Source organism: Drosophila suzukii, chromosome 2L, assembly GCF_043229965.1.
Source record: "Drosophila suzukii chromosome 2L, CBGP_Dsuzu_IsoJpt1.0, whole genome shotgun sequence".
In the NCBI taxonomy this organism is placed as follows: Eukaryota; Metazoa; Arthropoda; class Insecta; order Diptera; family Drosophilidae; genus Drosophila; species Drosophila suzukii.
The window spans coordinates 18,320,768-18,337,013 of NC_092080.1; the positions used below are offsets into that span (position 1 = coordinate 18,320,768).

At 40.1% G+C, this 16,246-nt stretch overlaps 1 protein-coding gene across 1 annotated transcript in view; it reads left to right on the forward strand.

Moving 5' to 3' along the window:
• Positions 1-15,139, forward strand: part of Ggamma30A (guanine nucleotide-binding protein subunit gamma-e) — a 50,712-nt gene extending 35,573 nt beyond the window's left edge. The window contains 1 exon segment of the mRNA XM_017086682.4: positions 14,414-15,139. Coding sequence (XP_016942171.3) covers positions 14,414-14,996 — 583 coding nt within the window. The 3' untranslated portion in view covers positions 14,997-15,139.
• The last annotated feature ends 1,107 nt before the right edge of the window (positions 15,140-16,246 follow it).

Genomic DNA, 16,246 nt, shown 5'->3' on the forward strand with positions numbered 1-16,246 from the left:
CAGTACCGAAAATCCCAATCTGGAGAACAAAGTACAGCTTTCATGTACGAATATTCAAGGTAGAAAATACTTGAATTCAATACATTTTGAGTTTGTTAGTAAGAGAAAAGGGTATTTGATATAACTAAATTACAATAATATTATAAGTTTACTTACGAAAACATTCAAAATAAAATCTTGGGAATTTTTAAGGTTGATCGTTATTTAATTCCAAGTTGTGGTCAAATCAAGACCAGTATGAACGTTCTTAAAATGTTAGGCATGAACTCGTTCTTTAGTTCTTTAAGACGGAGTTTGTTTTGAGTATACTTGTTTTGTTTGACTACTTAGACGATAACCGTCTTTTTCAAGATTCTACCTCTAAAGCACCCTAATGGTTTATCCTAATTCCCCTTCTTAAGAAAACATATGTTTTGATTGTTAAATTGTGTGTGTATGCTGAATTGAAAGATCTATCGATTACAAAAATTTGGACATATAAGTTAATGCATACCGCTCCATCAAGAGAAAGTTTCGACAAATATGAAACTGATTTGGATTATCTGAAATAATGATATGGTTTGGTCTTCCGGACTTCCATACAGCACAGTTGGGGGTTTTCTAATGAGATTCATTTTGGACTGCAAACAACTGCACCCAAATGTGAATGACATGTGTGTGGAACACACAGAGTGAGTAGAAATGAGAGGTGGAATCCGGCTGCAACAGCATAACCTGCCCGGTTGCAAATCAAATATGCAAATAGACATAACAACCAGAACGGGGACAACAAGAACACTTTGCTCACCGTTTTTGCAGCATGTACGGTGGGATTTTGTGGGGCATGGCGTATAGGAAAGGCAGATGAAGGCGAAAAGCTTCTTTCCACAACACTCGACAAGTTTTTGATAGCAGGAAATTTGCAATTTCTGGCATTAAATTTCCGCCTCAACATTCACTTCATCGAGAGTAGAGCATTATGCATTCGCATTAACCGGCTTCTCCGGGCCATGTGTGCGTATCCAAAAGCCATCCGATCTGTAATTATCGAAGTGAGCTCAGGTATTATGTGCTTAAGCCCCCTTCAAATCGACCACCACCCCGCATTCACCATTTCCCTAGGATGTGCGTGCTGGGAATTGTAAATACGCAAACAGCTCCCAGATATACATAGTACACATGTGCTTAGCATTTCTGTTTTTGTATCTTCGATTTCTGCACAGTTACAGTTAAAAGCAATTGTGGTTGGGGCGTTTGGGGGCTGGAAAATATTGCTTTATTCCTCGTTCACCTCAGGTCTGTCTTTTCCAGTCGGCACATAAAATACGTGCGAGTTGAGCTTAGCCCATTTCCATTTTGCATTGATTTCTGTTTTCGCTTTGCTTTGAATCGAATTTCACCTGGCAAATTACATTGGGAAATGGGAACAATTTAAATGAAATTGGCTGTCAAGTTTCAGTTCAATAGGGCCGTGCGAAATTTGAGAAAAATTGATTTAATGAAGATCGAATTCCTATTATTGTTCATTAAAATTCTTATATTTTTTGACAAAAAAACTGTCTTAAATACTTAAGACAGAGAAATTAATAATGCTTGCATTATGGAGGTTTTAAAAATATTGGTTATAATTTTAAGTAAATAGGTACGTTAGTAGATGTTGTGAGATTGGATATAAAAACTTGTCCTGTTTTTATATTAATAATATAAAAATGGCAACATTTCTTTTTATAGTGACCCCATCTTAGTTCACCACACCATTTGCTCTTTCTATTGATGCTGTTGACTTATTATCCTTTTATTTATGTATATTTTCCTAGGTGGCCTTGCCAGCTGAGCTCGTTATTTGTCGGAGCCTTTTCAGAGCTGCTTTTCGCATAAATATCCTTGCGAACCGCACTTGTCACACGTCATTTGATTTGCTACTTTTGAAATGAACAAAAACGGGCAACAATTCCATGGCCTAACCTGGGGCAAACTTTGACAAACACTTGACGACAACGTTGAGAACTCTGAATCGAGAACTGAGAAGAGCCCGGCCCAAGTGTTTTTTGCACAATTTCTTTTCAATTCAACAAAAGTGGACCGGCCAAAGGAGGCCGGGTCCTTTCCAGCCATCCAGCCATGTCCATGTCCACCCATCTGCACCTCCCACACCTTAACCCATGCTAAACATCTTCCTTTCTCTGTGCTGCTTTTTGTTTTTAAGGCTTTCATCCTCGTCATCGTGCTCGGCGTAGTTTTGTATGCATAGAACTTGCGGCTTTTGCCCGTTCAGGCTATAGACCCCGACCTCCGGAATCCTAGAGATCCGGCGGCAGAATGTGGGCCTGGGTGTGGAAAAGATTTTGTCTTTTAGCCTGATTTGTTATTCATGAAAAGGCACTAGTGGCTGGGGCAGGCTCGGGGCCAAAAGAATGCCGGCGAGCCAAGGAAATGGTTAAGAAAATGCCGAGCACACTTTTGTGGTAGGCCAAAAATGAAGGGGGGGGAGGTGTTCGGTTGTCGGCTAGTGCATAATAAAGCTGTTTGTTAGTGGGCCAAAAGCAAGGGAAACTGACACCCTTAGTGGAGTGGATCAAGTAGAACAGGTAGAGGGCACTCTTTTGGGCCATTTTCGTGGCAACGATTAGCGCTTTGTGCATTTCGGACCATATCACACGGACAGATTGGCTTATTCCAAATTCACGGAGTGCCCTACTCACTTTCTTACGAATTGTGAAGGCTAACAATGACCAAGTCGGTCGAACATCAGTCAACAGTTGTTCATTCTTGACTTCGCATTTAGCAATTCATTGCACAATTCGGTTTCTTTGATTCTGATTCGGATTCCTTTTTTCGACCTCTGGAAATCAGCTGTGAGTTGCAGTTTGCCTAACGTGCCAAATGCGTTTTGTGGAAATTCACTACCAGAAGATAAATATTTGTCGGAGATGTATAAGAAGAAAGAAAATGTAAACGAAACTGTATAGCATTAAGAAAGAGAAAGGATAAAGAATAAAATAAACTAGTCATTAGGTTATTTGTGGTTCCTTTTAATTGCACAATTGCTGAGAGCGTGGACTGAGAACGAGAGAGAGTGTCGTCTCAGCCGAGTGTGGCGCGGTCATGGTCAAGGTCAAGGACTCTGAGAGAGAGAAGGACCAAAAAGGAATTGCAAATGAGAAAGAGAGAGAAAAGAAAGGAATTTGCAATTAGATGACGTGTGTCATTTTGACGTGTGTCAGAAGAAGCCGGCAGAAGGAAGCCGACTTCACTTTGCTTTTGATATCTGAACGGAGAAGACGTTGACCGCGACTCACTGCGCATCTGCAACAATATGCAAGAAGGAGACCAGCAAATGTCTCAGCCCCTGACATCAGAAGTGGGATCGGCTCAGGCCCAGCGTGATAGTGAATGGCGATCTCTGTTGGAAGCACAAAATCTACGATTCATCGAAATATTAAAAACAATGCAGCAGCCTGCTTCAACAACAACAAGTGAAAAATCATTGAGACTACCAAAGTTTAATCCAGACGCGGCTGAAGCTGACGCCAGCGCGTGGCGCAAAACAGCCGACATGATTCTCACGGAGCATCCTCTGGAGGGCAGTGCGCTGGTTATGTCGCTGAGTGGAGCACTAGAAGGGAGCGCTTCCCAATGGCTTGCACAGATCAGCTACGCTGGTATTACCTGGCCACAATTCCAAGAGTTGTTTGTTCAGCGCTACGACGATTCTGAGACGCCGGCCGCCACCTTATTGAACATTCTCAACGGACGGCCGAAAACGGGCGAGTGTTTGTCAGCGTACGGTAGCCGATTAGTGACGTCACTTTTGACAAAATGGAAGTCGATGGACATCGAAGAAATAGCTGTTTCTTTCGTGCTGGCACACACGTCACAAATCGACACTAGACTGCAGCGTCTACTGTTCACCACCAATATATCGAACAGAAATGAACTACAGCAGCAGTTGAAGGCGTACGCATACAGCAAGCGAAGTGAGCATTTGGCTTCAGATCTTTCGATAGGCCCCGACAGGAAGAGATTCAAGGCACACACACCAATGAAGTGCCATTACTGTGGAATTTCTGGACACAAAATGCTGGACTGCCGTAAAAGGAAGGCAGAACAATCAAAACCAAATCAATCGTTTGGAAGACCACTGGCGGGACGAGACAGGACTGGCGTGACTTGCTTTAAATGTGGAATCGTCGGTCATATTGCATCGGCATGTATGAAGGGAACAGCAGCATCGAGTAGCAGTATGAACGAGAAGCGAGTAGATGTCTGTGCAGTGTTGGAGCCGAAAGGAATTTTATATCAATTTGGTGAGGCCTTTCCATTCTTTTTCGACTCGGGTGCCGAGTGCTCCTTAATAAAGGAAAAGTTAGCAGTCAAACTGGCCGGAAAAAGATTTAATAATTTAGTCATTCTAAAAGGAATTGGAACAAATGTTGTACACTGTAATTTACAAATACTGTCCACCATACAAATTTGTAAATTTAATTTGGAAATCATGTTTAATGTAGTTATGGACGAGCATTTGAAACATGACATAATGATTGGTCGTGAAATCTTAGCACTTGGCTTTGGCATAACGATGGATGCTGATAAATTTAGTATTTTTAAAAGTAAACAAATTAATTCAATATCCGATGAAACTATTACAAATTATGATAAGCTATTTGATGAAAATTATGATTTAAGTGATAATGATAAGTCTAAATTGAAGAACATTGTTGACCAATACACTGAGCATTTTATTGTTGGAATACCGAGCAGACGTGTCACGACTGGAGAATTAGAAATTCGTTTATTAGATGCCAACAAGACTGTGCAGAGACGTCCATATCGACTTGGCGTAGATGAAAAGGAATTAGTTAGAGATAAAATCAAAGAAATGTTGGCGGCAAATGTAATACGTCCAAGTAATTCTCCATTCGCGAGTCCAATCTTGTTAGTTAAGAAGAAAGATGGCAGTGATCGTTTGTGCATAGATTATAGAGAGCTAAATGCAAATACAGTGGCTGACAAATATCCTTTGCCTCTAATATCAGATCAAGTAAACAGACTGCGTGGGGGTAAATACTTCTCTTGTTTAGATATGGCTAGTGGGTTTTATCAGATTCCAATAGATGTAGGATCTATAGAGCGAACTGCTTTTGTAACCCCTGAGGGCCAGTACGAGTTTCTATCTATGCCATTTGGGCTGAAGAATGCCTCTTCGATTTTTCAGCGAGCTATAGCGCGAGCACTGGGTGACCTGGCGTACTCCTATGCAATTGTTTACATTGATGATGTAGTGATAGTAGCAAGGTCAAAAGAGGAAGCATTTGAAAGATTGACAGTTGTGCTAAAGGCTCTATCGGAAGCAGGATTTTCATTTAATATAAAAAAATGCTCTTTTCTGAAAACTGAAATAGAATATCTTGGCTACTTGGTCAAGGATGGTAGTATTGAACCAAATCCGCGAAAAATACAAGCTCTGGCTGGACTATCTCAACCAAAGAATGTTTCACAATTACGACAATTTATAGGATTAGCGTCGTACTTCCGTAAATTTGTCCCACAGTTCTCTGAACAGATGAAACCGTTATATCAGTTGACTTCCAAAATTAGTAGTTTCGTTTGGAAAGCTGAGCATGAAGAAATACGGCAGAAGATCATCTCAGTACTAACACATGATCCGGTTTTAATTATTTTTGATCCACAATATCCCATAGAGCTGCATACAGATGCAAGTGCAAGTGGCTATGGTGCCATTCTCATGCACAAAATAGACGGTAAGCCTAGAGTGGTCGAATACTTTAGCAAGTGTACATCGCCCCCAGAATCGAGGTATCATTCATACGAATTAGAAACTCTGGCAGTATACAACGCTGTAAAAAGTTTCCGACATTACCTTCACGGTCGAAAGTTTGTAATATTCACAGATTGTAATTCATTGAAAGCAAGTCGTGCTAAAATAGAACTAACGCCGAGAGTTCACCGTTGGTGGGCATATTTGCAATCATTTGATTTCACTATAGAGTACCGCAAGGGAAATCGCATGGCGCACGTGGACTTTTTATCCAGAAATCCGATTGTCATTGAATGTGAGACAACCAATAGAGTACCCGAAGTCCGCATCGACCTGACAGAGGTGACAGACAACTGGCTTGTAGCTGAGCAGCAGCGTGATTCGTGTGTAAGGGAAATTATAGTCCATTTGAATGATGGAGAGTTGTTGGAGAGTTTAGCAAAGACGTATGAGCTAAGAGCAGGAATTCTGTATCGGAAAATTCAGAGAAATGGAAAAACACGCTGTCTACCTGTAATCCCAAGAGCCTTTAGGTGGTCTGTAGTAAATCACGTCCATGAAGCAATCATGCATTTGGGGTGGCAGAAAACGTTAGACAAGGTTTATGAGCAGTATTGGTTCGAGCATATGTCCAAGTATGTACGAAAATTGGTAGAAAACTGCATCAAATGCAAACTAGCAAAGCCTCCATCAGGGAAAATTCAAATGGAATTGCATCCAATTCCGAAAGTTGAGATACCTTGGCATACTGTGCACATTGATATTAGTGGAAAGCTGAGTGGTAAAAATGATACCAAGGAATATGTCATAGTACAAATAGACGCATTTACTAAATTTGTTCACCTATATCATACTTTGCATTTAGATGCAGAAAACTGTATTAAGGCTGTAAAATCAACAATATCACTTTTTGGGGTACCTAACCGTATCATAGCAGATCAAGGCAGGAGTTTCTCTTGTGGGAAATTTCGTGAGTTCTGTTCAATGCATAAAATAGAGTTACATTTGATAGCAACAGGTGCAAGTAGGGCCAATGGACAGGTTGAAAGAGTCATGAGCACGATGAAGAGTATGTTGACAGCGGTAGAGATAGGTGAACGTTCCTGGCAGGATGCACTCAGTGAAGTACAGTTAGCCATGAATTGCACAACGAACAGGGTAACAAAGTATAGCCCATTAGAAATATTGATTGGAAGAGAGGCCAGGCCAATGGGCTTATTGCCAATAAATGAAGAGACTAAAATAGATTGTAAGCAAGCGAGGGCTCAGGCCAAAGAAAATATTGAAATAAATGCGAAATATGAAAAGAATCGAGTTGATAAGAATAAGGCCAAAGTTGTAAAACACAAGGTTGGGGATCATGTCTTGCTTAGAAGTGAAGAGCGGCATCAGACCAAATTGGATCCTAAGTTCAAAGGACCTTTTGTGGTTGCCGAGTTGTTGGAAGGTGATCGATACCTGTTAAAATCGTTAACTAGCAAGCGAACCTACAAGTATTCGCACGAGAGTTTGAGAAGGCTGCCGGACGAGCAGATCTCTGATGAGACTATTGAGGAAAGTGACAGTGGTGAAAAAGACACTCGTCGTGAGACATCAAACACAGGGGCTAGATTTGATCAACAATAGTCATGCCTGGTATGGATGATATTGTGTGATGCAGTTTGGATCTGAGCAGATCGTGGCACTAAAGGTGCAAAGCGTCGCCTGGGGCGGCAAGAGCCTGTAACTGTGGTTTGATAACAAGGATAGCCAAATGGTCGGGTTTGCGCAGAAGAGTACGAGCTACTGAGAGAAAGTTGAACCAGGTCAAGCCGAAGGCACAAGTGTGGAACCAGAAGTGTTCTGTCATGGCGTGTGGCGCGGTTGACTGGTGAGACAAGTTTGATTTGACTCACTGTACGATGTGAGAAAGCGAGATAACCTGCGAAACCGACATTTGATGACGCAATTTATAAAGTTGTGTGTGTAGACTAATTATTAAGCTAAGAATGATGTTGAGAGATGTAAAAGATGAAAAGAGAAATTAAGCAAGAATGATACCAACCTAGTGTTACAGTATGCACACGAGGACGTGTGAAAGTCAGGATGGCCGTGTCGGAGATGTATAAGAAGAAAGAAAATGTAAACGAAACTGTATAGCATTAAGAAAGAGAAAGGATAAAGAATAAAATAAACTAGTCATTAGGTTATTTGTGGTTCCTTTTAATTGCACAATTGCTGAGAGCGTGGACTGAGAACGAGAGAGAGTGTCGTCTCAGCCGAGTGTGGCGCGGTCATGGTCAAGGTCAAGGACTCTGAGAGAGAGAAGGACCAAAAAGGAATTGCAAATGAGAAAGAGAGAGAAAAGAAAGGAATTTGCAATTAGATGACGTGTGTCATTTTGACGTGTGTCAGAAGAAGCCGGCAGAAGGAAGCCGACTTCACTTTGCTTTTGATATCTGAACGGAGAAGACGTTGACCGCGACTCACTGCGCATCTGCAACAATATGCAAGAAGGAGACCAGCAAATGTCTCAGCCCCTGACATATTTATATTGAAAAGAAGAAATACTATAGCCAATTAAATAATATATGTATAATATATTCATAGAGAGAGATAGGACGCTGCCACCTGAGTTGAAAATGTTTTTAAAAAAGAATAACCTTTTTGAAGTTGAAAATGTTTTCATTGTGCTTAAATCAAGTTAAAATTGGCGGTACTTACATTTTTATTAGTCCAGTTAGAGGTGTATAATTATCAAAAAGTTGCTAAATAAACTCAATTGAACTTTATAATATTGAGAACATTAATACCAAAAGGTACTTAAACAGTTCTTAAGAGCAAATGTTCTCAATTCAAGAACAATGTACTTAAAAATTGATCTCTGTGTTAGGGTTATTATTAAAGCACAATTTCCGTGATTGTTACACAATTGAAAGGATCATAAACCATCACGCTTGTTCCTTTCCTCCTTAGGTATGCAAATCTCGCCCACAGCTTACCTAATAAAATGCACCCACATCCATTTAGCGTGTAACAACAGCGAATTTGCATATCCCACATGCAATTTATTTATGCTAAAGAGAAAAACAAACAACGACAGCGGAATTTTATGCATATTTCTGTGTTGCAAGCACCTGAGAAATATGCAATGGGCAGCTAAATAATGCGCATTAAAATGCAATTAGCTGGAAGAACACAAGACCCTGGCTTACAAATACCGAAACAGGCACTCATGTGTGCACACGACCACATATGTAAATTATGGGTATAGCATGGAAGACCCTCAAAGTTTTGTCTGCTGAGTTTTAAGTGCCATTTGCGTTTCTTCGGCACAGGTTTTCTGTTTTTCTTGCTGTGGCGCCTAAAAGTGTGCTAAATTTAGCAGAAGGCCGCGACACACACAACCACACACCCTTATCCAGATGAGAACTATTGCATACGTGTGTGTGGGAGGGTGAAATGAGCTAGAAATTAGTTTATGACGAAGGTCGTGCGAAAAAGCACTCCCTATTTATGGGTATAGTGTAGGAAAACTAGCGAAAAGCATGGATATTTTAATATGGTAATGAGACTTTAAAATGCTCTGTAAGCTGATTTTACTATGTACTCTTTATTTAACAGTATATCTTAAGTATATTCTTCTTAGCTATTCCACGTTTCAATTAAATATTTAAGATTTCAAAAACATTATTGTTTCAATAAAATATTTATAGCTGCATAAGTAGGTAAAATTGGTTCAAAGCCCCCACATAAATTGCTTTTCTATAAATGGCTACCTGACAGAAATAAAGAGGAAGGAATTTCTTGGAATTTCCCCGAAACGTCCGTTGTGTGTAAACAATTATAATAGGCTTGAAATGAAATTTTAAGCTTTTCATTTCTGTCACATGCGTGGCAAAGATAAACATTGTTTGTGGAGGGGGTTGAATCGAGGGGGCTGGGACTGAGATAAAGGCGAACGCACACTGAAAAACACACGCAGATGCAAATTGACATGTGGCTGACGCATTTGTTTACCCAAGCTGAATATGAAATGTTTGTGGGAGCTGAGACAGCGGTTGGGTTTGGTTTGGTTTTCCGGGTTGAGCTCTCTGGGCTTTCGAAAAAGCAGGCAATTCTAATTTCGGAGCTGCTGGATCTAAGCCATCTGCTTTCGAATGCGAACGCCTGCTGCCACTGCGGTTGCCATCGATAAATAATGCTTTTTGTAGCATGCTTTCAGGCGCTTAAGATTGCGTGCGATTACGTATACGCACCATGGGCACTTGCGTGTGTTTGTGGTTGTCATAAATCAACATTTACATTGTGTTTATGTTTTTTGTGCAGCTGACAGACCGGAAAAGGTAGAAGGAAAACTTTCAAAGGTAAATGGTCGCTTGAATGGTTTTTGGGCGGAAAAAGGGAGGAATTCCAAATGTCGGTTTCGCATTTAATTATAGATTGTGCGTGTGTCTCTCGATCCATTGTGCCTAGATTGACGTGGGTGAGATAGACCCCTGAATGGTATTTCGTTTAGAGAGATATACAGGGAACAAATTACAAATTACTTCATTAATCGAAATCATCAGCGTGAATTTAACGCTGATTTCATTTCGATTTAATGCCAGCCGCAAAACGGTGGCTGTTTTCCTGTCAATTAGGGCTTATTTCCATTTGATGTCCATATCGTTTTCAATTTTACAAGTGTGCAATAATCATAATTATTAGGCAATAATTCAGCAATTTGTGTCCAAAAGAGAAGAGAATTTAATTAATTTTTGGGGTGACGCCGCATTTGAATTATTTCATATTGTCTTTTCTGAATTATTAATTCCTGCTAATGCGTACATCCGCTGAATTACATTATTGTTTAATTTCACCATCTTTCCATGTTTGCGGTTCAACTTCCTGCTACCCTTTATGCTGAATTCATCGTTACTCGCCACAGAACATTAATTCGCCTAACCCTAAGAGCAAAATGTTGTCAGGACCTCTGTTCCTCGGAAGTGCGTCCAAATGACTTTTCATTTAAGGCTCTCACGATTATTCAGCTCAGAGTACCATTTCCACCCGGGGAGTATATGTGTATGTATGTACATCTGAAAGCAGAATGGGAAATGGGAACAGGAATGGGAGGTCTTTCAATTAGCACATAAAAGCCCAGCATGGTCGACATGGCCATGTGGGCTTGTGGTTAGCAAAGGGGATTCAGACTTGAAGGGAAACGACTGCAGACTTGTGGTCTACATATTAAATTAACGGCTGCTGAATTAGTTTTCAATGTGTTCGCCGCTGAATGGCAGTTTGAGAGGCACTCAACCTGTTTTCCATGGCGCTTTTCCTTGCTGCTCGGCAAAGGCACTCAAATTAAATGCAGATGACGAATAAAAGTTTTTTATGTCCCTGTGGCATTTCGCCTACTTCTACTTATATTCCCATTACCTACTTGTGTTATGAGAAAAGTTGTCCAAAACAAGGGAAACTCATCACAGATGCTAATGATGTCATGCACTTGTGGGCCTAAGAAGCTCGAAGGCAAATGAGAAACTCATGAGCGAAATTCTAGATTATTTCATGGCTTTCCAAAGTCTGCTAAACTTTGATGGCAATACATTTTAATTGCTATTTCTTTATTCGGGGTCATTATTCCATCGAACTTTTAAAACCAGATATCCCAGGGGTCTGGGTCCCCTTTTCAATCCGCTTTGTTGCTCTCATTAAAAATGCATGTTCAGCAACACGCTTTCTAAAAGGGTTTAGGCTGGACTCCCTAACCTTGAGGTCAGCCCTTGGTATTTTCAAAATTTACCTTTCGCTTGCCAAAGATCCAACGTCATCATAACAACTTTGTTTACTGCGCTTCGACCTGGCCTTGACTGCCGAACCGAATCTCGAAGCCCTGAAAACCCTTGGCCTTTGTTTACCCTTAAAAAAATACGGAGACCAGAGAAAACAGTAGAAAGGCAAAAAGAATATTTCCTAAGCTCAGTGGATTTTCATTTTTATGTTTCTCTGTGTGTGTGAGTTTTCCCGGTTGCACGGGCTGAAACCGCAAAGTCATAAGCCCATTAGCCAGGCCGAATGGAGACCAAAAAGTGGTTAGAACGGGGATGCAGGGGGCATTGTTTTAGGCAGTCCTTCGAGGGATATTTCCCCAACCGCTGGCATGACATTGCCTTTTGCTCTGTTGATGCGGAAAATGAGCAAGGAAATAGAGAAAATCCAGCACACACACAAACGCAGCGCAAACACACGCACAGGCATGAGGATAACGACACCGAGGTAACAAGGACATCGCTGCCAACGACATGGTCTTGTTAAGTTAAATTATGCATGCATGCCACGCCCATTATTACACGGTGGGCGGACCCCACCTGAGCACACCTTGGCATTCGATAATTGAGACCCAGGTGGGAGTGAGAAGGGTTTGCTGGGCGAACAATCAAAACTATTGATGACAAGCTGCTAAACACGTCGCCACACGGAATGCAAATCATTAAATTAATCGAACAAGCCGAACATCAAAGTAACCGCACAATGTTAAAAGCAATTTTGCGGTTAAATGAAAGTGTACACACAACACCCGAATAAAATAAATTATAATCCTGCCAAGTAGATGGGGAAATAAGGCCAAAGAACAGCTGTAACATTTGGTCAAGAAGCCAACAGAAAACATTTGTCCAATAAATAAAGCCACAAAATGCTGCCGCTCTCGGAATATGCAATTTGTTTGCCGGAAAGTGCAGAAAGCAACCAAGGCAAATGGGCAATCGAAGTATTTATTTACTGGGCTTTGGGAGGGAAAAGTGCCTCCAGCTTTTCTCTTTCTCTGCAATAAGATTGTTAGATTTAACGAGGACAAAAGACAAACATTTTTCAGTCCATCTTTCGATCAAAATTAAATTGATGTATACAAATACTTCACTACTACTTTTCGGATATATAAATATTTATTTTAAAAATTGGGTTGCTTTATCAAAATAAAATCTTCCGGCAGAATTAGTCCAATTTAAAACGTGATATTTACATTCAAGTTATAAATAAACTATTAACATATATATATATTTATATACACATTTGGGTATTTCATATTGAAATTGTGTTGCTTTATCAAAATAAAATCTTTTGCAGATTTAGTCCAATTAAAAATGTGATATTTTCTTTTAAGTTATAAAGAAACAATTAACACATATATGTATTTCTTGGGTATTTCATTTCAAAATTGTGTTGCTTTATCAAAATAAAATCTTTCGGCAGAATTATTCCAGTTATAAAGAAAACTATTAACATATATACATTATACAATTTTAAGCATAAACGAACACATTTACGAATTTTACAAATTAAATAATTTACAATAAAATGCAAATGCCACTCACAGACATAAGCTTTCAAAAAGAACATGCATAGTACTTCTGCTCTTTCAATTTAACAACTTTCACAAAGTCTTATTAACAAGAAAGCAATGAAGAAGGTTTTGTATTCGAGATACTCAAGGGTAAAGTTTAGGGTGAAAGACAGGGAACTACCGAACTAACAAATTGAAATGCAAAACTCATTCGCAGGCGACTGTCTCTCAAACTGTCTATTCCTCAGCTGCCAGAAGATGTGCCTTCAAGCTGCTTTCTTCTCCTCGCCAACACTCCCTTTAAATAAATAAATTCCTGCAAATTTTGCAAAAAATATATAAAATTGTAGAAGGGAAAAGTACGAAATGTTTTGTCTTGAGGAAAAGTAGCGAATGCGAAATAAAAATAGATAAACAGATGAAGGAGAAGGGACTGGCAGACAGTCGGGGGAATAAAGTGAGGAAAGAATGCGAACGGCAGGGCCAACAATTTTATGGCCCGAAGGATAAGCGTATTACAACAAAAAAACAACAATGGCAGCGGGGCAACAATACACAAAATTTATATATTTTCGAAGGGACAGAGGGCTCCAAAGGGGGTTTTGAAATGTTAGTTTCCTTGGCGCGTGCAAACAGTTCAAATATTTTTAATGTCCGTCTGCGTGTGGATTAACATAAAATCTGCTGTCCCTTGCCATTCAGACCCCAAATTTAAGCCCGTTTCCCCCGTAAAACCTTTTTCTCCCGCATAAAGTGATGTATTTACAAGTTTATGTCCGCTTAGCTTTAAGTGCGTACGGATACCCCCTTTTTTTTGTATTTATACCTTTAAAATGTCTTGATTTGCTGCAAAGACCAGGAAGACCGAGAGCTTACACTTTTTATGAGCTTTAAAGAACGAGATTACCAAATTAAATTGTTGGAGCTCAGTTAAGTTTTACGCTAAAGGTAAACGAAATGGTATCATATTTATAAGCTACCTTTAGGAGTATTAAATAATCTTCTTAGTGAGTCGTGGACGTCGGTAGTTTGTGCAAGTTTACTCTACATTTATATTGGTTAAAATTGTTTGAATTTAGGGATAACTGACTTACACTTTTACACAAGCTTATAAGCTAAATAAATAATAATCAAATTAACATATTAAGAATGTATTTTTTAAGGTTCCATTACTTATAAAATAAATCTTCCATCACTGAGTTTTGTTGACTTTCTTTATTATAATGTTCAATTGCACTGGGAACATTATCGATTTAATTTTGCATACTAGTGTTGTTACTCTAAACATATATCCCTTCAAAGTGAAAAATTCAAAATCTATTCACACTGTTTATATTTCTTTGCAGAATGCGCTCGTTCATCGAGGAGAACGAGAAGAACGATCCGTTGATCAACGCGCCGGATAAGAAGAACAATCCGTGGGCTGAAAAGGGCAAATGCGTTATCATGTAATATTATCGTAAACCACAGAAATACCGCCATAACTATGATAACCAGCCAAACAACAATAATGCAACCCATTCCACGACTCATACCACAACAACAACAGATACAGCAACCAATCAGTTTACCTTTGAGGACCAGCCTCAAGATCATCAGCAATTAGAGACCCAGAACCGATGTAGCAGCCAAGTTTCGGGACGGGATGAATCCCTAGATCTGGTGCCGGTGGAGATGCAGCACTACAACAACAACTACTACTACTACTACAACTACAACTTGAGCTATGAGCCGCCGGAGGATCGGTCGACGGGCGGCGGGGGGAAGCGGGGCGGACGACGCCTGCAGCAGCTGGTGCGAAGGACGCGGTACGAACTGCAGCAATGGCCGCTGCTCATGCAGCTGCTCCTGTTCGTCCTTTGGCTGAATGCCAAGTTCTGGCAGCTGGTCAACGAACAGGTCACCTACCGCCGCAGGAGGTGGCATTAAATTGAAGGGGCCGAAGGACATCGGGTGTTGCTTGGTATGAGTTCGATCTAGGCTTAAGTTGTGAAAATTATGCCCACAGTCTTACAATCTCATCTCAATAAAATTAATCAAAATGCGCTGCGTAGTGGAAGCAGCGAACCACAGCCCACAGCCTTCTGTGTGAGGAGAGAATAGCCAGAAAACATCCTGAACACCAAGAAAAACGAGTGCGGACACCAGCTACTCGTAGCTCGATACTCGTTACTTGTTACTCGCTACTCGTTACTTTATCACGAACTCGATCCATCTTCACGTGCGCTCCTCATCGTTGTCGATCTTTCGTCGTTCCTCTCTCGTCGTTTTAAGCTCGTCTCTCTTTTACTTCTCTACAACTCTACTCGCTCGTTCATCCCTCTTCGTTCTTTCTAGCTATCGTTCCTAGTCGTTATTGCATGCCATACATCCTTAGAAGTCTCGTTTCTATATCGCTATGTATTTCTTTGCACATCATCATCATCGACATAACATTCCATCATTTAATCCCACCCGAACCGAAACCAAAACCAAAACACAGTAGTCGACAACGCTAACTCAATCATATCAGTCATGAACAAGAAAGTGGGCAAGCGCAACTAAATGTTAATGCCTCGATTAATGTAACCCACCCATCATCAGTAGAGTCAACAAGAAGCCTTAGAAGCACCCAGAAATCCCATGCGAAACCAATAAATCTACAAACTTTTATAAAAGGTTTCTCCTGCAAAGCTTGTCCAAGAAACTATCCCTCAGAATGGAAACCCGATAGGAATAGAAAAACCTTTGTTAAGAGAAAACTTTTTCATGATTCACAGGAATGCGATTAAGATCAAGGTCTAAATATTTAAGTAGTTTCGTATATTGAGTAGCGCTTTTTAATTTGGTAGCCAGGCAAACGCTAACCGAGCAGAAATTCAATTGTGTTTACTTAATTCAACATATAGTATATACGATATATGGATACTATAATTTTATATACAACATACATAATTATAGAGTTATATGCTAGGCAAACGAGCTATTTAAAGGCAGACGCTGTAGTTACTCGAGGATGATAATATTATATTTAGTTATAACAAATATGTTTACGATTAACTAGCGGAATATTGTTATATACGCAGACCACATACACAAACACTGAAAACCCATACGAGAACAACTAACTATTGAAGAAGACCCCACAATATTCGTATGGATCATAGTTGAACCAGCTTAGTGAAATACTTTAGAGAGAT